Genomic DNA, 24,241 nt, shown 5'->3' on the forward strand with positions numbered 1-24,241 from the left:
TGGCCATAGTATTGGAGTTTCAGTTTCAGCATCAGTCCTTCCAATGAAAATTCAGGACTGATCTCCTTTAGGATGGACGGATTGGATCTCCTTGCAGTCCAAGGGACTCTCAAGAGTCTTCTCCAACACCACAGTTCAAAAGCATCAATTCTTCGGCCTCAGTTTTCTTTATAGTCCAACTCTCACATCCATACATGACTACTGGAAAAACCAAAGTTTGACCAGATGGGCCTTTGTTGGCAAAGTAATGTCTCTGCTTTTTTTGTGTGTGTGTGTCTCTGCTTTTTAATATGCTGTCTAGGTTGGTCATAACTTTCCTTCCAAGGAGCAAGTGTCTTTTAATTTCATGGCTGCAGCCACCATCTGCAGTGATTTTGGAGCCCCCCAGAAATAAAGTCTGTCACCATTTTCATTGTTTCCCCATTTATTTGCCATGAAGTGGTGGGCCCAGATGCCATGATCTTAGTTTTCTGAATGTTGAGTTTTAAGCCAACTTTTTCACTCTCCTCTTTCACTTTCATCAAGAGGCTCTTTAGTTCTTCTTTTCCTTCTGTCATAAGTGTGGTGTCCTCTGCATCTCTGAGGTTATTGATATTTCTCCCGGCAACCTAGAAGTGCTGATCTGGATGAAACACAAGCTGGAATCAAGATTGCTGGGAGAAATATCAATAACCTCAGATATGCAGAGGACACCACCCTTATGACAGAAAGTGGAGAACCAAAGAGCCTCTTGATGAAAGTGAAAGAGGAGAGTGAAAAAGTTGGCTTAAAATTCAACATTCAGAAAACTAAGATCATGGCATCTGGGCCCATCACTTCATGGCAAATAAATGGGGAAACAATGAAAATGGTGATAGACTATTTTGGGGAGCTCCAAAATCACTGCAGATGGTGGCTGCAGCCATGAAATTAAAAGACACTTGCTCCTTGGAAGAAAAGTTATGATCAACCTAGACAGCATATTAAAAAGCAGAGACATTACTTTGCCAACAAAGGTCCATCTAGTCAAAGCTATGGTTTTCCCAGTGGTCATGTATGGATGTGAGAGTTGGAATATAAAGAAAGCTGAGCACCAAAGAATTGATGCTTTTGAACTGTGGTGTTGGAGAAGACTCTTGAGAATCCCTTGGACTGCAAGAAGATCCAACCCGTCCATTCTAAAGGAGATCAGTCCTGAATTTTCATTGGAAGGACTGATGCTGAAACTGAAACTCCAATACTATGGCCACCTGATGCAAAGAACTGACTCATTTGAAAAGACCCTGATGCTGGGAAAGATTGAAGGCGGGAGGAGAAGGGGATGACAGAGGATGAGATGGTTGGATGGCATCACTGACTCAATGGACATGAGTTCAAGTAAACTCTGGGAGTTGGTGATGGACAGGGAAGCCTGGCATACTGCTGTGTGCATATCAGTTAAATAAGCGGGATGACAATATACAGCCTTGACGTACTCCTTTCCTGATTTGGAACCAGTCCTTCTCTTATGTTTTCAAAAACTCAGTGGATCAGGACGAAGCCCCAGTCTAGAAGCCCAGGGTAATTTTCCATTCTCCTGCAGACTGTATTCCTAGCTGCTCTGCCTCTACAGTGCCTTGTATCTGCCTATGAGCAGGAGGAAATAATTATTTTTCCCAACATGGCAGTGTTTTCTCTTTCATTCCTTATTGAGCTGTCGTTAAGTCATGGGATTCTCTGGGGAAATCACTTTAATCTCTTTGGGGCTGGCTTACAAGCCCCTGAAGGTGATTCAAGTACATCCAGGCAATATTTCACAACTGAATCAGAGAATGAGCAGTTAGAAAAACTCATTTGCTATTATTTCACTAGAATGTCTCTCTCTGTAGAGGTGCCCCTCCCCCCCACCCATGGCACCCTGCCACTGCCTGCTCCCCTCTGGCTGCCTTCTCAGCAGCTGCATCCCCTACATTTGCTCTCCACTCGCTGACTCCTAGCCCTGGCTACTGTCTCAGCTAACTGCCTAAGGCTCCGAAAGACCCCAGTGGGAACATGAGACCCCTTTCAGGAGGTTCTGCAGTAAAAGACACAAGAAGAACCTTCAAGAGTCAAAGTTACCATGTTGGCATCATAGGGGAGGAAAAATGTCTTTTACCTTCTGCCTTTCTAGGTTCTCTTCTGGAGCTCTGTAATAAGAGACAGCATGCACAAGAAAGATATACATATTTATTTAATGTAAGTTTTACCCGATACACGGGCCCTGAAGCCCTCATAGGGGAATGAATGGTCCAAAGAAGCAGTCAAACCAGAGCACCTTGATGCTAGGTTTCATGAGACATGGGAAGTTGTGGAAATCTGTGATAGGATATGAGCTAATGTATTAAGCTGGGGGGAACATAGCAAAGTGTTCAGATTCCTCTCAGTCATTCCCCACCCCTACCCCCATCTTTGGCAATGAGGTTGCTCCTTTCCTCCCAGAGGAGGGCACCTCTTCACGTGAGGGTTTTGTGACCTGCTTCAGGGACAAAAGGTTCCCAGGTAGCGCTAGTGGTAAAGAATCTGCCTGCCAAAGCAGGAGATGCAGGGGACATGGGTTCAGTCCCTGGGTTGGGAAGATCCCCTGAGTAAGGAATGGCAATCCACCCCAGTATTCTTGCCTGGAAAATTCCATGGACAGAAGAGCCTGGCAGGCTACACTCCATGGGGCCACAAAGAGTTAGACACAATTGCGCACACATACATCAGGGGAAGGTCAAAGAATCCTTCCCACAATTGCTGTTTCTCAGATTCCTTCAATTTAATATGCTAAAGTGCCATCTTTTGGAGTAGCTTGTCCTCAACCCTATCAGGCGTACGCAGTGGGCCTGACGCTCTGCAGCAGGAACACAACTCCCAGCGTTGGGGCAGGCTCGGTCACGTTTCCTCCCTTCGTCTCTGTCTCCAGTCTCCCCCCACCTCTCTCTTTCTCCTTCTGCTTTCCTTTGTCTGCTTCCAATCCTGATGAGCTCAGCATTAACTTTCTTCATACAAAAGCTGCCAAATGCTCCTTTTAAACTTGCATATTTCCCACCCATCCCCATCTTCCAGAAATTTCTTCTACATAGAAGACATTTACGGAACAGAACTGTTAAGACACTAGCCTGTCTACTACAGATTCTGCCCATAGTCAAATGCTTAACTGTCTTCAGGACTTTCCCTACTCTCATCTGTGAAATGGAAATAAAGCATGGAATAGTCCATAGTCCTTTTAGGACTATTAATTGGAGCGGGTAATGGGAGCCAGGATATTTCCAGAAGGTGGAGAAAGACCCTTTATAATTTTTTTTTCCTTTGAGACCCAAGAGTTTAACTGAATACTCCTGGAAATAATTACTATATACTCTGTTTTCCCAGAGCAATATATTAACATCTCTACTTCATTTACTTGACCCAGTCAAAGCTCCCAGATTATCAGAATTGGAAGGGACCTGAAGAACAGTTTAATTCAGGGGTTCTTAACTTATATATCACTGAACTTTTTATAAAAAGTACTGAGCCTGGGCCCCACCCTCAGACCAATTACATCAGATATCTGAAGGCAGGGCAAAGCTTCCCAGGTGACCTCAGCATCCAGCCAGAATTGAGCATCAGTTATTCGATCCAACAGTCTCTGCAAAAGGAAAAGACAACGTGGGGGTGATGTGAGTCAAACCAAAGTCTCACTGGGATGGGATCATATGACTTGTAGGTGCTAAACGGAGGCTAAGGTCACACAAGGAGAAGGAGAATGGAGAATTACAGGAGAGCCTTGTCATTATCAGCCAGTCAGTCACTAAGTTAAATAAATACTAGGTTATATCTACCTGGAGCAATAGTTTGATGCCTTTAAACTCCATTTTCCAAGGAGATTTTAATATCACAAGGAAGTACTCTCATTATAAGTGGAAAAAATAACCTTATATCTTAACTTCATACATAGGCTATACGTGTATGAACATAGGCTATATGCATAAGTGAAACACACCAGAAGTTAACAGGTGCTGAGAACAAGGCGCTTCCTCTTTTTTACAGCTTCCTCATTTTCTCTGTTTTTCAATTATTTTTAAATGAGCTGGGCCAGAGAGTTGGAACTCACTGGGTGAATGTGTTGCAGAAACCAGTAATCAAGAAACCATATACCAGACTTGGAGAGTTGGAGAACTCAAGTTTATTAAGCTGGTGGGCCCAGAGGAGTTAACACTTCAAACTCTGAGCCCCGAACAAAGGGGTTACAGAGTTTTATAGACAAACTATAGTTATAGACAAACTATAGTGTTTGTTATAGACAAACACTAGATGCTAATAGGCTGGTTTAAATTAAGGGGTTTCGTGCACATGGGATCAGCAGTCAAGATGGGGAGGGGGATGCCTGATCTTTACACAGACAGGCATGATTAAGCAGGTTTGCAGAGACTGGGCAATTGCACACAGCAGGACAGGGTGAGTGAGATAAGCTCTAGTTCCTTGTATTTTAAATCCCCACTTTCTGAGACTACGTGACCAATGTGATCCAGATTTTGCAAGGAGCAAGCTGAGCTACAGAGGCAGAAGGAGCAGAAGGTTATGTAAAATTTTAACTTTTCCTCTTCAAATGGTTGGGGATACTTCTTGCCTCTGTAATCTTCAGAATGCCCTGCAGTTTGTATCTCCTCATCCGTGCAAGGATCCTCCTCTGGGGGTATGGGCTCAGAGAGATCTACCAGGGATCTCCCGACAGGCTAGCTGGAAAATCAGAGATACAACTTAAGTCTCCTGTTTTGTAGTCTGAATCTTGATGGGGCTGCATGGTCTGAACACATGGGCAGGCCCAAGGGATAGGAAAGAGGCTGTGATAAAGGATGTGCCCGTTCTGAGGGGCCGGGGCTGTTCCCAGAGACCTGGGGCTAGCTCCCCATCCAGAAATCACTCTCCTACCCAGGAATGAAGAGAAGACCTGTGGATAGCAGATCCTACAGCCAAGTGATGCAGGAAAGGCACCTGTGGGACATTGGCTCCTTGGAATAATCACCAAAACTATCTTTAAGACTGTTTGCTGTTCTCACCATAGTGGGAACTCCAGGTGTTTTAGGGAGTTAAGGATCTGCTTTTTGCAGATCTGCCACCTGGGGGCAACAGAGTGGCTGACCCAGCATAGGAATGAACCTCTCGTTCAGCTGAATGGCTTGAAAAACTCCTGAGTGGCTCTGAGGCCTGGTCTAATTCGTTTAACACTATTGAAGAGTTGAACACTTTGATGCTCATTTAAGTCAGAGATTCTCAACTTTGGCACTTTTGACATTTGGGGCTGAATAATTCTTTGTGCTTATCCAGTTCATTGTAGAATTGCCGCCTCTACCCACTAACAAGATGCTGGTAGCCTTCCCTGCTACTTGAAAACCAAAACTCTCAGTGCATAACCTAAGGCCTGGCAGGGGCATTTAAATGTAAACATTTAAATGTAAACAAGTCCTTCAGGAAGTTCCTGGATTGAACAATGAAGTTATTTGTAACTTGTATCTCTTTGGCAAGTTTCCTATGGTGCTGAGTTCTGGTTGATAAAGATGGTGGAAGAGCCAGTGATTTAGTTCCCACTTCAGGGGAATTAAGATCCTGCTTGCCACGGGGTGTGGCCAAAAAAAGACTGGAAGAGTAACACCGTGTTACTGTAGACTCTAAATGCTGGACTGGGGACAATGTGGTGGTAGATGGTTTCCATTCTCCCCCTCAACGTGCAACCTTGCCTCTCCTGCCTCTTGCTGCCTCCTGTTTATGGTCAATTTTTAGCTTGAAGATACAATACCTCTGAAGTCAAGGATTAATAGCTTCTAAGGAATGAAAAGAAAGCAGTCTAAGGTTTATTGAGCTCTTAACCTGAACACATAGCATTCCTATAACCCCATGAAGTGTCATTAGCCATTTTATGGAAAGGAAATCGAGGCTCAGAAAAACGAAGAGACTTGCTCCCATCACTCAGTGAACAGTGAGGTTGGAATCTGAATGCACGGGTCTGACTCCATGCTATGTTACCAGATTTAGCAATACTATCGGATAGAACATATTTATACTCAAAAATTATTCGTTGTTTGTCTGAAATTCAAATTCAATTACACATCCTATATTTTATCTGAGTACTCTACTTCAATACTCCATCTCTGACCCCACGCGACCATTGCAATGGGTGTGCGGTGCTGGCTGATGAACTGAGACTAGGGGACAGACCTGGGAGCCCCGGGATCTTGGAGGAGAGAGAAGGTGAGGGTGTAAAGCCCGGCCAGCCATCTCTGCTTTGAGAGCCTGGTGAGGAGTGACCCCTCGTGGCCATGCAGCATCCTGCAGCCGCAGGCAGTCCAGCTCCTGCAGAGCACAGGGCGTCGAGGGAGGACATCTGTCCTTGGTTCTGACCTCCCTGGAGAGCTGACATCCTCCCAGGGACTATGGGGAAGGAAGCCAGGCCCAGAGCCACCCAGGAGTTTTTCAAGCCATTCAGCAGGACTGGAGGTTCATTTCCATGCTGGGTCAGCACCTCCGTTGCCCCCAGGTGGCTAATCTGCAAAAAGCACATCCTTCAGGTCAGTTTAGTTCAATCACTCAGTTGTGTCCCACTCTTTGCAACCCCATGGGCTGCAGCAGGCCAGGCTTCCCTGTCTATCACCAGCTCCCGGAGCTTGCTCAAACTCATGTCCATCGAGTCAGCGATGCCATCCAACCATCTCATCCTGTGATATCCCCTTCTCCTGCCTTCAATCTTTCCCAATATCAGGGTCTTTTCCAGGGAGTCAGTTCTTCACATCAGGTGGCCAAAATATTGGAGTTTCAGCTTCAGCATCAGTCCTTCCAATGAATATTCAGGACTGATTTCCTCTAGGATTGACTGGTTTGACCTCCTTGCAGTCCAAGGGACTCTCAGGACACCACAGTTCAAAAGTGTCCATTCTTCGGCGGTCAGCTTTCTTTATAGTCCAGGTCTCACACCCATACATGACTACTGGAAAATCCATAGCTTTGACTAGACGGACCTTTGTCGGCAAAGTAATGGCAAAGAATCTACGGTATGAAACAGCAGATCCTTAAGTCCCTAAAACTTCAAGAACCAAACGTCTGTTCCCCCATGCGCAGTAGTCAATCTACTGATGCCGGGTTGTGCTGAAGGAAAGTGCAGTGCTTACTGCAATGCTGTACTAGTCGAGGACAGCTAGCACTCAGAAAAGCCTGGACTCCAGGACTTCCCTGGTGGGCCAGTGGTTAAGAATCTGTCTGCCAATGTAGAGGACATGGGTTCAATAATTAATTAATTCTTTCCAATCTAAAAAAGAAAGCCTTAACTCTCTGCAGAGTTTCAGGAAAGCATTTTCAAAGGGCCAGGTGAGGGAGGGGGGCTTGCAGGGCATGTGATCAGCTCTGGCACAATTCTCTGACTGGTTGATGATGAAGTGACTGGGTAGTATTGCAGGGTGAACATTAGTAATCCGTAGGCTCCAGTAGGCCTGGAGGCTATGTGCTCAAGATCACCAAACAGGGCGGCGCCGCTGCTGCGCTGGGCCGAGGGCCCCGCCGTCTCCCCGCCGCGGGCCCCCATCCCGCAGGCTGGAGGCCGGGGCTGGGGCGGCGGTGGGGGCGGCTGGGCTGCCGCGGAGCCGCCGAGGAGGCGGGAGCCCGAGGAGCTGCGGCAACCGGGGCGCCTCGAGCTGGGCGACGTGGAGGAGGACCAGGTGGTGGCCGTGTTCGTGGTCACCTTCGATCCCCGCTCGGGAAACATGGTGGAATGGTGCTTACCCCAAGATATTGACCTTGAAGGCATGGAGTTCAAGTCTATGGCTAGTGGATCCCATAAAATTCAGTCTGATTTCATCTATTTCCGGAAGGGGCCCTTCTTCGGCCTGGCCTGCTTCGCCAACATGCCGGTGGAAAGCGAGCTGGAGCGTGGCGCGCGGATGAAGTCCGTGGGCATCCTGTCTCCATCCTACACCCTGCTGTACCGGCACATGCACTTCCTGGAGAACCAAGTTCGACACCAGCTGGAGACCCCGGGTCATTACTCTCACCTGGCTGCCTTCTATGAGGACAAGAAGGGGGTGCTCCACGCCGGTCCGGGGAGAGGTGGCAGCCTCCCCCCCGTCTACTGGCTGCCTTCCATCCACCGATACATGTACCCCGAGATGAAGATCACACACCCAGCTGGCTGCATGTCTCAGTTTATTAAGTTCTTTGGCGAACAGATCCTCATCCTTTGGAAATTTGCCTTACTTCGAAAGCGCATTTTGATATTTTCTCCCCCTCCAGTGGGCGTTGTATGCTATAGAGTGTACTGCTGCTGCTGCCTGGCCAATGTCTCCCTGCCTGGCATCGGGGGCACCGTGCCTGAGTCCAAGCCTTTCTTCTACGTGAACGTGGCCGACATCGAGACCCTGGAGGTAGAGGTGTCTTATGTGGCCTGCACCACGGAGATTTTCGAGGAGAAGCGGGAGCTCTACGACGTCTACGTGGACAACCAGAACGTGAAGACGCACCACGACCACCTGCAGCCCCTGCTGAAGATCAACAGCGCCGACCGGGAGAAGTACCGGCGGCTCAACGAGCAGAGGCAGATGCTGTTATACTCCCAGGAGGTGGAAGAAGATTATAACCCTTGCGAAGAGGACCTCTTTGTGCTGTTTTTCCTTGAGCAAAACAACCGGATATTTCAGACTTTGTTGGAGGTGTCCGCCAGTCAAGACAAAACTCTGACGGCCGAGCATGCCCGGGGCATGGGTTTAGACCCCCAAGGAGACCGGAGCTTTCTTATGGACTTGCTGGAGGCCTACGGCATTGATGTCATGTTGGTCATTGACAACCCCTGTTGCCCATAGGAAGGATGAGCCGCTATCACGTGGGGACGGCCTGATTTCTGATTGACACAGGAGTATTTATACTTCCAACAAATGTAGTTTTTGCATCTTCTTTCTTCCCTTCTTCCCAAGAGGTAAGATCAGAGCGCCTTGATTTTGAAGGTTGCTGGAAGCTACTGCTTTCCTAGCTGCTGCTGGGTTCAGTCTTGGGAGTTATCAAAGCAGATTCTCTCATCTCCTCGTGATTGACTTGAGGTGAAGGGGGAAGGCTGCTTGTCACCAGGAGCTCTGGACACCCTGGCTGGACTGTTGGGAAAGTCTGTCTGGTCTCTGTCATTTGATGGATCAAGAATGAGACCACAGTCTGTCCAGCGTGGCCTTACATATCCATCTGCCCAAAGCAGAAGCTAGACCAGATGGCCTTCCAAGGTTTTTATCAGTTCTGGGAGTCTTGTCTTGCGATCAAATTTCCTTTCTGGTTTATTAGAGTAAATCTGTGTTTTCTCTGTTCACATAGAGACTTCAGAGTGGGACAAAGGATGTTTTTGTCACCAGGTATGAAGCTTCTCTAGACAGAGGACAGGGAGTGGTGGCTTCTAAGTCAGCTGAAAACTAAAATTGTAAAAATGAAGCCTGGAAACCTTTCCCTAAGTTAACGGTGGCCGCTCCACGTCATAGTTTTGTTTCTCTGAATTCCCTCCTGGGACAGGCTGGCACATTCCTCCAGGCTGATGTCAGCAAGAATGTGTACCAGTTAGAAGCCTTCATAAACAAACTTCTTTTTAGCAGAGACAACATTCCTCGAGCTAGGCAACTGGGACCAGAGAAGCACCAGACTCGTTAGAGGTGGCATGCCTGCACCAGGGGCGTGGTTGGGAACCCCGTGTGTGAGATGAGTTTCTCTGCTGTGCTCTGGAGTGCTTGGACCTGGGATAGCTCCTGTTGGCCCTGCTTGTTCCCCTTGGCTGGGGTGTTCAGTGGACATCAGCCACGGTGAGACAACCATGGTTTGTTAGAGAAGCCTGCTCCTGTGAGTTGAGTAGAGGTCTTCTGGGCCAGTTCAGGATTTTGACTTGGGGTCCTGGGTTGTTTGTGACAAATAACTTCTTCCCCTTCACTGTTCCTACCTGACTGGATTATTGGAATAGCTGTCTGTGTATCTGTGTCCGGGACCAAGTTCTAGCCAGGCTAGTGTCAGAGAGAAATAACTTTCAAATGGATGGATTGTGTGTCTTGTCTCGAGACTAGCTTTGTAGGGCTTATTGCTTTATTCAAAACCATTCTCACTGCAGCTCCCTGATACAGAATTCAAGATTAAAGAAGTTCACATGTGGAAATGCAGACATTGACTAATCAAGGGTAGTGTCTTTTATGTAAATATATAAATAAGTTTGGGCATTGAAATATAAACTGTACATTTTTCTTCTCTGTGGGTTTAGCCATCATTTCAGTAATATATTTGTTTACAGAAGAAAAAAAGAATCCGTTTAGAAGCTGGAAAAAAAAAAAAAAAAAAAGATCACCAAACAGTTACCTTCTTCCATTTGGTGAGGGTTTTCACATTATAAAACAGTGTGCATCAGATACAATTAACTAGGGACTTCTGGGACGAGCTACAGGAGATGGTATGGGGGTGGGGGGAGGTGGGATGTGTCCCAGAAAGGCACCTAGGGTCCTGCTCTGTTACAAGTGAAAGTAAAAGCGTTAGTCACTCAGACACATCTGATTCTTTGCGACCCCATGGCCTATAGCCCTCCAGGCTCCTCTGTCCATGGAATTCTCCAGACAAGAATATTGGAGTGGGTTACCATTTCCCGCATTGCAGGTAGATTCTTTTCCATTTGAGCCACCAGGGCGGACTGCTGAAACCCGGGCCTCCCTACTCCCTGCTGCACCCAAGGTCCCCTGGCCCCTATGCCGCGCCATCGTGTAAAGTCACATCTCTCTGAGGGCAGCACTGAAGGGAGGTCATCAATGAAACTAATGTGCAGGGTCCATGTCTACCCGGGAGGCCACGTCTAGCCTGGGGTCCCACGAGTTACCTTTGTGTAAATCCACTCTTTAGTGGAAGTCTTTGGTGCTTTTTAAAGTTGGAATTAAACTGAAGAAAGTAGGGAAAACCACTAGACCATTCAGGTAATTTCAATTCGGTTCAGTTGCTCAGTTGTGTTTGACTCTTTATGAGCCCATGGACTGCAGCACGCTAGGCCTCCCTGTCCATCACCAAATCCCGGAGATTACTCAAACTCATGTCCATTGAGTCGGTGATGCCATCCAACTATCTCATCCTCTGTCGTCCCTTTCTCCTTCTGCCTTCAATCATTCCCAGCATCAAGGTCTTTTCCAGTGAGTCAGTTCTTCGCATCAGGTGGCCAAAGTATTGGAGTTTCAGCTTTAATATCAGTCCTTGCAATGAATATTCAGGACTGATTTCCTTTAGGATTGACTGGTCATTCCGGTAAGACCTTAATCAAATCCTTTATGATTATACAGTGAAAGTGACAAATAGATTCAAGGGATTAGATCTATTAGATAGAGTGCCTGAAGAACTATGGACAGAGGTTCATGACATTGTACAGGAGACAAGGATAAAGACCATGCCCCAAAAAAAGAAATTCAAAAAGGCAAAATGCTTGTCTGAGGAGGCCTTACAAATAGCTGAGAAAAGAAGAAACGTTAAAGGCAAAGAGGAAAAGGAAAGATATACCCATCTGAATGCAGAGTTCCAAAGAATAGCAAGGAGAGATAAGAAAGCCTTCCTCAGTGATCAATGCAAAGAAACAGAGAAAAACAATAGAATGGGAAAGACTAGAGATCTCTTCAAGAAAATTAGAGATACCAAGGGAACATTTCATGTAAAGATGGGCACAATAAAGACAGAAATGGTATGGACCTAACAGAAGCAGAAGATATTCAGAAGAAGTGGCAAGAATACACAGAAGAATTATACAAAAAAGATCTTCATGACCAAGATGATCATGATGGTGTAATCACTCACCTAGAGCCAGACATCCTGGAATGTGAAGTCAAGTGGGCCTTAGGAAGCATCACTACAAACAAAGCTAGTGGAGGTGATAGAATTCCAGTTGAGCTACTTCAAATCCTAAAAGATGATGCTGTGAAAGTGCTGCACTCACTATGCCAGCAAATTTGGAAAACTCAGCAGTGGCCACAGGACTGGAAAATGTCAGTTTTCATTCCAATCCCAAAGAAAGGCAATGCCAAAGAATGCTCAAACTACCACACAATTGCACTCATCTCACACGCTAGCAAAGTAAGGCTCAAAATTCTCCAAGTCAGGCTTCAACAGTACATGAACTGCGAACTTCAAGATGTTCAAGCTGAATTTAGAAAAGCCAGAGGAACCAGAGATCATATTGCCAATATCCGTTGGATCATTGAAAAAGCAAGAGAGTTCCAGAAAAACCTCTACTTCTGCTTTATTGACTATGCCAAAGTCTTCAACTGTGTGGATCACAACAAACTGTGGAAAATTCTTAAAGAGATGGGAATACCAGACCACCTGACCTGCCTCCTGAAAAATCTGTATGCAGGTTAAGAAGCAACAGTTAGAACTGGACATGTACCAACAGACTGGTTCCAAATCAGGAAAGGAGTACGTCAAGGCTGTATATTGTCACCATGCTTATTTAACTTATATGCAGAGTACATCTTGAGAAATGCTGGACTGAATTAAGCATAAGCTGGAATCAAGATTGCTGGGAGAAATATCAATAACCTCAGATATGCAGATGACACCACCCTAATGGCAGAAAGCGAAGAAGAACTAAAGAGCCTCTTGATGAAAGTGAAAGAGGAGAGTGAAAAAGCTGGCTTAAAACTCAACATTCAGAAAACTAAGATCATGGCATCTGGTCTCATCACTTCATGACAAAGAGATAGGGAAACAATGGAAACAGTGACAGACTTTATTTTTTGGGGCTCCAAAATCATTGCAGATGGTGACTGCAGCCATGAAATTAAAAGATGCTTGCTTCTTGGAAGAAAAGTTATGATCAACCTAGGCAGCATATTAAAAAGCAGAGACATTACTTTGCCAACAAAGGTCCGTCTAGTCAAAGCTATGGTTTGTCTAGTAGTCATGTATGGATATGAGAGTTGGAGTATAAAGAAAGCTGAGCGCCACAGAATTGATGCTTTTGAACTGTGGTGTTGGAGAAGACTCTTGAGAGTCCCTTGGACTGCAAGGAGATCCAACCAGTCAATCCTAAAGGAAATCAGTCCTGAATATTCATTGAAAGGACTGATGTTGAAGCTGAAACTTCAATATTTTGGCCACCTTATGCGAAGAACTGACTTGTTGGAAAAGACCCTGATTCTGGGAAAGATTGAAGGCAGGAGGAGAAGGGGATGACAGAGGATGAGATGGTTGGATGGCATCACCGACTCAATGGACAAGAGTTTGAGTAAACCCTGGGAGTTGGTGATGGACAGGAAGCCTGGCATGCTGTAGTCCATGGGGTCGCAAAGAGTCAGACACGACTGAGCAACTGAAGTTGAACTTGGTGCTTTGCATAGTCCACATGGCCCCCTGGGGACTCATTCCTTCCCCAGACATTCACGGTGCCCTAACCTGTATCTTGATATATCAAGTGCTGAAGGTCAAATACATGATCCATGTGAGCCCTGCCTTCTCAGGCCATTGAGGCAACAGGCCTGAGAACAGCCACACAGCTCAGAGAGTGCCACCCATCCCAGGCCCTAAGGGTAACCCTCTGTGGCCGTTTCCTCTGAAAATCCTTGGGGAATTGATGGGGGTGTCTCCCCAGGGCCCCTCCTCCATCTGGACCCAGATGACCTTTCACTGTATGTGTTTGCCTTTCACTGTGCACTTGGCCCCTAATATTATGGAACGAATCTGATCATTCAAGTCCCACTGCTCACTGCTGACAAAATCAATTACATATCCACAAATTGAAACAGGAGGGAAGGGGGCAGGGCACAACTTTGAAAGAATGACATAGCTCGAGGACACAACATAAATTGATTAGAACCAAATGGGTCCAAGACGGCAGACAAGTCAACTTTATGACTTTTATCCTCAGTATAAGCTATTGTAACGCATCAGCAAGCTAAATGACACACCCAGAGGTGCCATGACTGTTTCAAGATCAACCATCAAAGAGCAAAAACTGGGCAAAGGCCCAAACCCTGGAAATCCCCGCCCCTTCCCCCAAAGAGTTGGAATAATCCTCCCACTCATTAGCCTATGACATTACCCAGCCCATAAAAGCTAACTACACCACATTTCAAGGCTGCTGCACTCGCCCTCTGTGATGGCCCACACTCTATCTGTGGAGTAGGCTCCTCTCTGAATAAATCCACTTCTAACCTATCACTTTGTCTCTCACTGAATTCTTTCTGTGATGTGGCATCAAGAACCTGAGCTTCTTTAGGTCCTGCAACCCGGTCAGTGATCTCAGCTGGAAGACCATGGGTTTTAGCTGGGTTCAAGTCCTGGTCACATAGGTTAGAGTCCCAAGCAGGGTTTTGGCTGGGTTCAAGTCCCAGTCTGCAGTAGACAGTTTCAAAAAGGCAAAAGAAAAAAGCTCCTATTGCCGGGAGCCATTATGGGAGATCCCACCCATGACGAGGTCATGAAGAAAATACCTGGACAGGCAAGGCCGTCCGGGACCCCATCCATGACGAGGTCATGAAGAAAAAACCTGACAGGCAAGGCCATCCAGGATATAAGGGATCCTCCAGGTTGGCCTCGGCCTCTACCTCACCCTGTATCCTCCCCCCTTTTTCTGCTGCTGTTCTTGTTTACCCTGCTGCGGATTCTTGTGTTACCTGCCGAGAGCTCTCCTGCTCCTCTTTCATTGAATACAGACCAACTTAAAACCCTAACTAATAAATCTCCTGGACGCTGGTACCCTATGAAGGGGCCAGGGATGAAAGAAATACTTCAATTCAAACCCTTTTGCTGGCATTCTGGCTTGTTTGATAAATGTGTGCTCTCATTGCAAAAAATGCTCATGATTGTTCTAAACATCCTAAGCACAGTACGCTAACAAAAGAAACTATTAAGCATAGGCCCCTTCACGGGGTGAGAAAACTTCACAAATATAATCGCCACAAATGTGCCTAATAGAAAATACTTTAGATAGAGATTAGCTGGCGACTTCTTGCAGGTAGTTAACTTTTAGACTAAGAGCCTGTTTTGCACCATATCTGCTGTTTTTGCAGTCCTTCACATTTCTGTTCTGTAAAAATGTAATCCTATCTAGTTCCCATAGAGATGACGCCTATTAGAAAGAAAATAGATTAATTACAAGGAAAACAGGGTCGGCTACTGAAGTTGCTGAAGTCACACCAGGTGCAAGCCATAAAATGTTAGCAGGCCTGAATGCCAAAAGATAAGAAAGACTCTTGTGAAGGAAAAGTATGTGGGTGACATCCTGTTTCTGTTGAAGGTCAAGTTGCTGTGATGTTTTGAGATGCCCTGTGTGTAAGCAATATGCACTCCCCCCAAAAAGATGTTGTAAAGGGTATAAAGGGGCTGTGCAAAAATAAACTCCAGACTCAGCTCTGAGCTTTGTCTCACTGTCTCTCACTCATTTGCCGACGCTGTTCATCCTGAGGGTTCCCCTGGATCCTGCTGGGGCTGGACCCTGGCATCCTATAATCAGAATGCTGGCAATCTGGGAAGACAGTGAACTCGGCGTCCTCAAAAAACTGCCTCTAAATATTCTGCTTGTCCATGTAAAGTCTAAAGGGAAACAGAGAAGCCATCGCAGTTAATGACTGAGATGGGGGTCAGAGTCACTGCCATCCCCCACTGTGGCTTGTTGACCCCTCTCAATGTTACCTGGTCCACACAGTTTGTTGGGGAGATCACTAAAGCAGAAGCTAGGGAAGAGATCTGGTCATCTGTCAATTATCCTTCATTTCTACTTCTGTGATTTACGGAAAGAATCGACAAATTAGGCAAGGAATTGTGTGATTAAGAGATTTGAAAGATGTGCCTGGGTCAGGATGAGTAGAGCTGGGGACACCTGGTTTAAAAGTTAGTTACAGTGTATTATTAGCTTTGCTAAAGTGACAGGAGGAAAAGGGGCTTCCTGCTGAGGCCGTTTTCATTTTCCTGTAAGGAGTTGCTTACCCTGAGGCCTCACTGAGCTTGGAAGAGGACTCAAGGACCCAGGTGAGGTCACAGCCCTAGCAGACACCGTGATTCCAGATGGCGAGATCCTGCCCAAAGGACACAGGTACCCTGGGCCCAGACTCCTCTCAATACATTGGTATTGAGACAGTATGCTGATATTGTTTTAAACTGCACAGTGTATGGTAATTTCTTATGCAGCAACAGAAAACTAATATAGTCCTCTCTCTTGCCCTGGGTACCTCCATTCTGGAAGATTCCCACCAAACCCTGGCTTCCTACATAACCAGAAAGAGCAGTAGAGCTACCTGAACCCACAGAAAGCTCCCTATAGGGGATGTGCTGTAGGGAGGTCCCTTTGAAACTGTGCTTCTCCTTGGATGTGACTTGAACCCATGGGACGGGATTCAAGCCCATTGTCTTTTTAATTAGGTGGCGTTAGTGGTAGAGAACCCACCTGCCAATGCAGGAGACATAAGAGATGTGGTTTTGATACCTGGGTGGGGAAGATCCCCTGGAGGAGGGCATGGCAACCCACTCCAGTATTCTTGCCTAGAGAATCCCATGGACAGAGGAGCCTGGCGGCTACAGTCCATGGGGTCACAAAGAGTCAGACATGACTGAAGTGAATTAGCAAGCAAGCACCTGAGTTGTGAAACCATAGAACTCATCTCAGGACTTAACGATGTTCAGGTTCTTTGTCTCAGTGCAGAAATAATTCAACAACAGTGTGAGGCAAAGTGACAGGCAAGAAGAGATTTATTGGTATAGGATGCTTGTGAGAGACACAAATAGGCAGGCAAGGAAGTGCAGCCCCCAAAGCTGGGTGGGCCTTATTTTTATAATCAAAGGAAAAGTGGGGAGGGGAAGAAAACCACCTTCTTCCTCATTCTTGAATAGATATCAAACTTCCGTCATCAGTTCCTCCTCCACATTGAGCAGGAGAGTTTCCTTGTCCCTGTATGGTCAAACTGGACTGTCATAGTCCAGCTTGTCATGTTCAAAATGGGCAAATGTGCATAATGTGGTAACATACACCAAAATATGGTAAGTCGTCTCAGGTTTCAGCATGATGTCACATTTTCCTCTATTTTTGTTTTTACTGTGCACAGAACAGTATGTTCTAGGAATGATTTTGGCCTCATTGGGCAGGATCTAGGTCTCATTCCACTGTTATTTTATTGTCTGGGGGCAAGTCTCATGCCTCTGCTGCATAGTTTTGTTGGAAAACGAACCTGCTTTCTTGAGTCATCATTATCTTGCAGGTGTCACCCATACCTTTTTTTCTACTTATGATCCCCTAATGGGATTAACCACTTAATCATCTACTTTGTCCCTTCTGTCTATCCCTATCATTTTAAGCCCAAAGAAATCTGCCATATTTCCTGCCCTGCTCTAGTGTCTAAAATTCACTAATACTCACCTAGCCAACAAATATTTGAATGCTATATCAGTTATGTTGTCACAGTGATGCTGTATTATTCAAAAACATAGTTAATTATTAAAAAACAAAGTAATTATTGTTGCTCATGAGTCTATAGGTTGGTTTCTTGACCTCACTTGGCTTAAGAGTCTGCAATCAGCTGTGGGTCAGGTGGCTCTGCTGATCTTGACTGGCTCCATGGCACATCTGAGGTTCAGCTAACTATGAATGGCCTCAGCTAGGCTGGACTCAGATTTTTCTCTTCTACTTCTCACATCTCTTCGGCAGTATATCAAGGAATATTCTCATGGCAATGGCAGGACCCAAAGTATCTACTTGCAATGCAGGAGACCTGGGTTTGATCCCCAGATTGGGAAGATCGCCTAGAAGAGAATGGCTACCTGCTCCAGTATTCTTGCCTGGAGATGTCCATGGACAGAGGAGCCTGGTGGGTTACAGTCCCTGGGGTTGCAAAGAGTCAGACATGACAGAGGGACTAACACTTTCCCTTGAATAAAATGGCAACTGACTCCAGTATTCTTTCCGGTGTAATCCAATGGACCCAGGAGCCTGGCGGGCTATACTGCATGGAGTCATGAGTCGGACACAACCTATCGACTGAAAAACCACCAAACCAATTGCACAGAAAGGCAAGCGGAACTGTTCATATGCTTTTCAAGCCTCTACTTACAGTCATGTTTGCAAACATCTCATTGGCCTGAGCCACACATGAGCCCACAGACAAAGTGGGAGGAACCTACAGGAGTGCGGGAAGAGAGAGGGCCATTAATGCAACCAACTTGCCACAAAGGCCAAAGATACACAGGCATTGTTCTGGGTGTTCGCTGTGCAGTGCTGAATGAGCTTTTAGAGCTTGCAATACAGTGGGGAAGAAAAGCCATATATAAACAAATAAATAGAACTAGAAAGTGTGATTGGTATCTTGGATTAGAATAGTCAGTAGGACATGTTTTAAATTACCTAAGGCCTGGAGGATGAGAAGGAGCCAGTGGTAGAAAGGCCAGCCAATGTAGAGGCTCCAAATGGCTGAAGTATAGGAAAGTGTTGGCATAAAATAAGATTGGGGAAATGGCAGGAGCAGTGATATGGATTTTGGGTTGTAATCCAAAGGTGAAGGGAGTTTAGTGCCAAGTTCTAATGAGAGGAGGTGACATGATGTGATTTGTACTTTTAAAAGGTCACTCTGGCTATTATATGGAGAATGAATGTTGGGGAGATAAGAGCAAAAGCAGGGAGTCAAGTTAGGAGGAGGTGTAGGGGTTCAGAATGAACCTCCCCCAACACGTGTCACTTTTGCATAAGGATTATTTTGAAATGCAATTGAGACCCTGCAGGTTCAAGAGAAAAGACTGCCCCTCCCTTAACTACCCAGAAGCATTTAAATTTGAGATTTTTTCCAGAAAAAAAAATTAGTTATTCTCAGAGATAAATTTTATCTAAGTGGCTCCATCTATATGGTAAAATAAGCATCTAATTACCAAACCCTTATTGTTCTTATCACCCATGACCCTCCTGTTCTTGGAAGCCCCACCCCCCTATAACATTCCTTAGCTCAGGATGGAATACAGACCTCATTTTACCTTTCTGTCTCTGAACCTTTCATGTATGTGGGGTTGCCATACATAGAAAATTAAGTTTGATTTTCTCCGTTAATCAGTCTCATGTCAATTTAATTCTTAGACCAACCAGAAGAACTAGAAGGGTAGAGGAAAGTTTTCTTCTCGACAGAGGATACTAAGAGTGGTAGAGAGATGGGAGGGGACAGTTTGTGCTATGTGAGATTTTGGATGTGGAGAGGGGGAGGTTCCAGGGTGTCTAGCTTAAGCAACTGGGTGAGCAGAGAGGTGTCACTAAGATGGAGAAGGGGCAGAGGACAGGAAGGAAGGAGGGATCTAGAGTCCAGGTTTTGGGAATTCCCTGGTGGTCCTGTTGTTGGGACTGTGCACTTTCCCTGCCAAGGGCCCAGGTTCGGTCCCTGGTTGTGATTTCGATGCACGCAGCAGTGAGCAGCAGCTCAATAAGCAGCAGTAAGAAGTAGCTGGAAGGGCTTAGTTCCCTTACTGGGAACCCTAACTACTGGACTACAGAGGCAAGTGGCTAGGGCCTAAATCTTCAGTTCTTGCCCGCCTTGTCAGGAAAGAATTCAGCCAGGAGGCAGGAGGTAAAGAGAAAAGGAAAAAGGAAAAGCAAAGTACATGTGGAAAGATGATCCAGGGGACTCAGAGAGGGAGTCCGTGCCTTTGGGAACTTTAAATACTTTATAAGGGGGCAGTTTTCTGAGTCTTTGTCTCCCTTCTGGCCAATCATCTTGTCTCTCTCCTCCTAGCTAATTTGTCTCAGCACCATCACTCTTGGTGTGCACGCATCTCTCAGTCAAGATGGGTCTCGATGCAAACGTGTCTGGGAGAAGCAAGACTCATTATGGCTTGGCATTGTCCTGTCACTTGACCCTCAAGGAACCTTTCTGCACATGTGTAATGTCTCCCTTGTCCCAAGAAAGTGCGGTGAGCAGTGATCTCTGGATCATTTACTCAAATAAGATTTTGCCCCTCTTTGTCCTTGTAATGACTATTATTCTAAGGCATCCACAAGAGACAAGTTTGGCTATTTACCCTGTCTCTGTTGTTAATTTTATTTGGGAGAGTAAGCAAGAGGTTGATTGTAAAAGTCTAACCTAGAAACCTACCTATCTCAAGTCTCAGGAAATGCAAATAGGAGACAAGTTGTAAGCATCCGGCTTGAAGCCCACTCTTTTCCTGCCCCATGAAATGTAAACAGGAGGCCAGTTGTAAGTGTATAACCAGGAGCCCATCTATCTCCTGCCTCAGTTGGGGAACCAAGATCTCAAGAAACTTGGTACAACCAAAAAATATAAAAAAGAGTTCAGCTTTCAATATGTTAATTATGACCTGCCCGTGAGACAACCAGGTAATTGGATATATGGGGCTAGAACTCCAGAAAGAGGTCTTTTGAGGTTGGGTCTTGCAAAGGAGGAAACTGGTTGGGTGGGTACAATGTATGACTTAATAGATGGGTGGGTCATGGAGGCAGGGGTCTTGAAAGAGTCTTGATGAGACAGCTGTTAGTCTTGATAAATTGTCTGCTTGGTTAGTTTGTAATCTTATCTTTCAGGAGCAGGTATTTCCTGGAGCAAGCAGCTAGATTATTTTTGCTTGGTCCTAGTATTGTTCAACAGGGACAGGAAAGTATGTTCATTTCAGGTCTAATCAGAAGGGCCTCAGGCAAGTGCCTTAAAAATAGTAATAATAATAAGAGCAACAACAACAACTATGATATAGTAATTATGCTGCTAGACAGTGCTGAGCCCTTTATGGATGATTTTTTTTTTTTAAATTTACTTGTTTGTACCAGGTCTTATTTCTTTGATCTTTGCTGCCATCCTCGTTGCCACATGTGGGATCTTTAATTGCAGCAGTTGAGCCCTTTGCTGCAGCATGTGAATCTAGTTCCCTGACCAGGGATCCAATCAGGCCGCCTGCATTGGGAGCATGGCATCTTAGCCGCTGGACCACCAGGGAAGTCCCACTTTATGGGTATTAACTTGTTTAAGTCTCACAACAACCCAGTAAGAGTACTGTTATTTGCCCCATGTTACAGATGTGGCTCTTTTAAACACAGGCAGGTTTGTTAACCCGTCTAAGGTCACATGGCTGATAAGTGATAAATCTGGGTCCCAGAATCCAAACTCTTAATCCCCAAATAACTGGTTTGCCACCTAAAAGACAGCAAATTTTGATTTGCCCAACTACATTTTCTTTCATTTGCTTTTTTATATCACTGAGAATGTTTCCAAATAAACTGAAAATCAAGAGTTCTATGTTCCTGGGACTTCCTGGTGGTCCAGTTGTTAAGACTGGACTGCTCTTCCACCACAGGCACATGGGTTTGATCCTTCGGCAGAGAACTAAGATCCAGCTTGCCACATAGCACCACCAAAAAACAGTTCTGTGTTCTAGAACTTTGGAGTTCAATTTATCATGCCTTTGAAATTTGCACAAGGCATTCAACAAAGACCTTCCGTCTGAGTGTACAAGTCAAACCTAGACCTAGCCACCCTAGGGGCAGAGAAAACCCTCCATCATTGCTTTTATAGCCCCTGAATATTAGCCCCCAGTTTTTATTTCATGTTGTGTGGGCTCAGGTAAGCTTGCTGGTTTCTTTTAATATGGTTAATTAATATTGCCCTAGGGGCAGATTTATATGCCAGATTTATAACACCAGGCAGGGGAAACATTCCCCAATAAGACATAATGTCTATTCTACAATATAACCAGGCAAAAGAGATGTAACCATCTTACATAAAGTCCATTCAAATGTACTAATTGTTTTTTTAATGTGTATTATTATGTGAAATATTTACTGTATGTTCCATTTTTGACACATAAACTTTAGCATAAGAAATGACACATTATCTTTTATTTTTTACAATTGTGAAGTAGATACACAAACTTTTGAAATGGTATACTTAAGATTTTGACATGTTCTTATATTTAACATGTGGTGGTTTAGTTGCTAAGTCATGTCCGATTCTTGCGGCCCCATGGACTGTAGCCTACCAGGATCCTCTGTCCATGGGATTCTCCAGGCAAGACTACTGGAGTGGGTTGCCATCTCCTTCTCCATCAAATATACTAATTTTTAAAAATAAACTTTTACCTCAATTCTATCAACTTTCCCTGGTGGCTCAGTGGAAAAGAATCAGCTTGTAATGCAGGAGACGCAGGTTGATCCCTGGGTCAGGAGGATCCCTGAAGGAGGAAATGGCAAACCACTCCAGTATTCTTGCCTGGAGAATTCCATGACTCTATTTGGAGCTGGTTGTTGTTGTTGTTGTTTTTCTCTTTTTTAAACAATATGTAAGTTAGAAGGGAAGCAAAATATACCGCCCCAAGATGTGCCTCTTCGGTATATTGATTATTTTAGACTTTTAGATTTTTTTATACTTTTAGGAAATAGCAGACAGAGGAAAATCTCCAAAAACTAAGTAGAAGTTATCCTTTTTCAAGAAATATTTACATTTAAAAGAGAAGTCTCCCTCTCTTCATAAGGGTGTCTCACACTCTCTACCAGGAAGAGGAGGATGACCAAATCTCTAGAAACCGTTAACAATGAAGAAGGTATATACTTAATTCTTCATAACAACCCTTGTTTACTGTGCTTTGCATGATTACCTTCCATCACTGATTTCCTTGCCTGCCACCATCGTCTATCTTCTTTTGTCTTTAGCTGAAGATGTATTTAAGGTGATGGCTTTGGCCATTTCAGAAACTCACTCAGTTTTCCTGGGTTCTCCTATGTTTAAAGGGTGTATGTGTGCGTGTGTGTGCTAAGTCGCTTCAGTCATCATTTCTGACTCTTTGCGAGGAGCAAAGGGTGTATACATGTTATTAAACTTTTGTTTTTCTCCTGTTAATCTATCTTATGTCAATTTAATTACTAGACCAGCCAAAGAAACTAAAAGAGAAGGGAAGATTTCCCCACCCCACATAGGGAAAAGGGAGAGCTAGGAAAGTTTCCTATGAGAAGAATGGACAGATTTCTTTTGGAAAGACAAATGGGTTTTTAGGAGAGCAAAAGGCCAAAAAGAAAGTCTGTGACAGTGTTTGTTTACGTAGGTGCCAGTGGTCTTTCTGTCTTCAGAGCCATAAAACTTCCCAGGAGAGGGGATTTATGATACAATTTTTCTTGGTCTTTCTCCTGGGAGCAGACTCACTCCAAAGAGGGAATTTATGGTAGTTCTCATTTCTCAGAAGTTTCTGCTTTTAGTAGATGAGAGATGCTTTGAGATGACTTTTGTCTGCAGCTATTGAGTTTCAAATGTCTTCAGTTTAAAATCATCTTCATACTAATTTTCAGGTTCTGGGTGGGTCCTGATAATGCAAGTTCGTGTGCTCAACTTACAGTGAAGCCAAACTGAAATGTCGGAATTTGGATCAGAGAAAGATTTATTGCAGGAGATGAGGTGACTCATGCCCTGAAAAGCCTCAAGCTCCCCAGCAGTGAAGTGAAATGAAAGTTGCTAGTCATGTCTGACTTAGTGACTCCATGGACCCCATGGACTACAGACCATAGAATTCTCCAGGCCTGAATACTGAAGTGGGTTGCCTTTCCCTTCTCCAGGAGATCTTCCCAACCCAGGGATCAAACCCAGGTCTTCCACATTGCAGGCTGAGCCACTATGGGGTTTTGGCAAAGCATTTTTAAAGGGGAATTGGTGGGGGAGAGGTGTTGCAGGGTGTGCAATCAGCTGGTACACAATTCTCTGATTGGCTGATAGTGAGGCAGGGTGGTGTCACAGGGGTTAACCTTCACAGTCCTTAGGTTCTGGAAGGCCTGAGGCTATGTGCTCTGGGTCTTCAAATAGCCCTTCCATTTAGTGGAGGAATTTTCACTCCTGCAAAACAACTCAGGAAATTTGCATCAAATACTTTTATCTAGGTACTTAAGGGAGGAGCCAAAGCAGAGGATATGGGAAGGCCTGTCCTGGAAAGGCCCCAGGGTATTGCTGGGTCTTTCCAGTTCAATCATTCTCCCACTCACCTTGAGATGGCAAATCATAACCTGAGATGTGTCACAGGATCAAATACATGCCACAGCTTTCAAATCACAGCTCTGTATCTGGGAACCCAGGAGGCCATTCTTTGAAACTGAAGCTACTTGATTGGGGGATGATCTGTTCAGAGGAATGACTTGGCCAGGCAGGGACTCCTACTGAGCTGGTGAATGCTTTTTGTATCACTAAACTCAGGTCCAGCTGTTTGCCACCTGAAAATCAATGCCCAGGAGGCAAATGTTGGTAGAAATGGAAAGCATTGCTTTTAATCAGCTGACATTCTGGGGGGGGAAGGTGGATCCTAAAATCCAAAGATT

The 24,241-nt window shown here is 45.1% G+C and overlaps 1 protein-coding gene across 1 annotated transcript; it reads left to right on the forward strand.

Moving 5' to 3' along the window:
- The first annotated feature begins 7,448 nt into the window (after window positions 1–7,448).
- Window positions 7,449–10,121, forward strand: LOC139036780 (DENN domain-containing protein 11-like). Its single transcript, XM_070472676.1, has one exon. The coding sequence runs from the start codon at window positions 7,449–7,451 to the stop codon at window positions 8,799–8,801; it is 1,353 nt and encodes a 450-aa protein (XP_070328777.1). The 3' UTR covers window positions 8,802–10,121.
- The last annotated feature ends 14,120 nt before the right edge of the window (window positions 10,122–24,241 follow it).

The sequence above is a fragment of the Odocoileus virginianus genome, chromosome 2, assembly GCF_023699985.2.
Source record: "Odocoileus virginianus isolate 20LAN1187 ecotype Illinois chromosome 2, Ovbor_1.2, whole genome shotgun sequence".
NCBI lineage: Eukaryota > Metazoa > Chordata > Mammalia > Artiodactyla > Cervidae > Odocoileus > Odocoileus virginianus.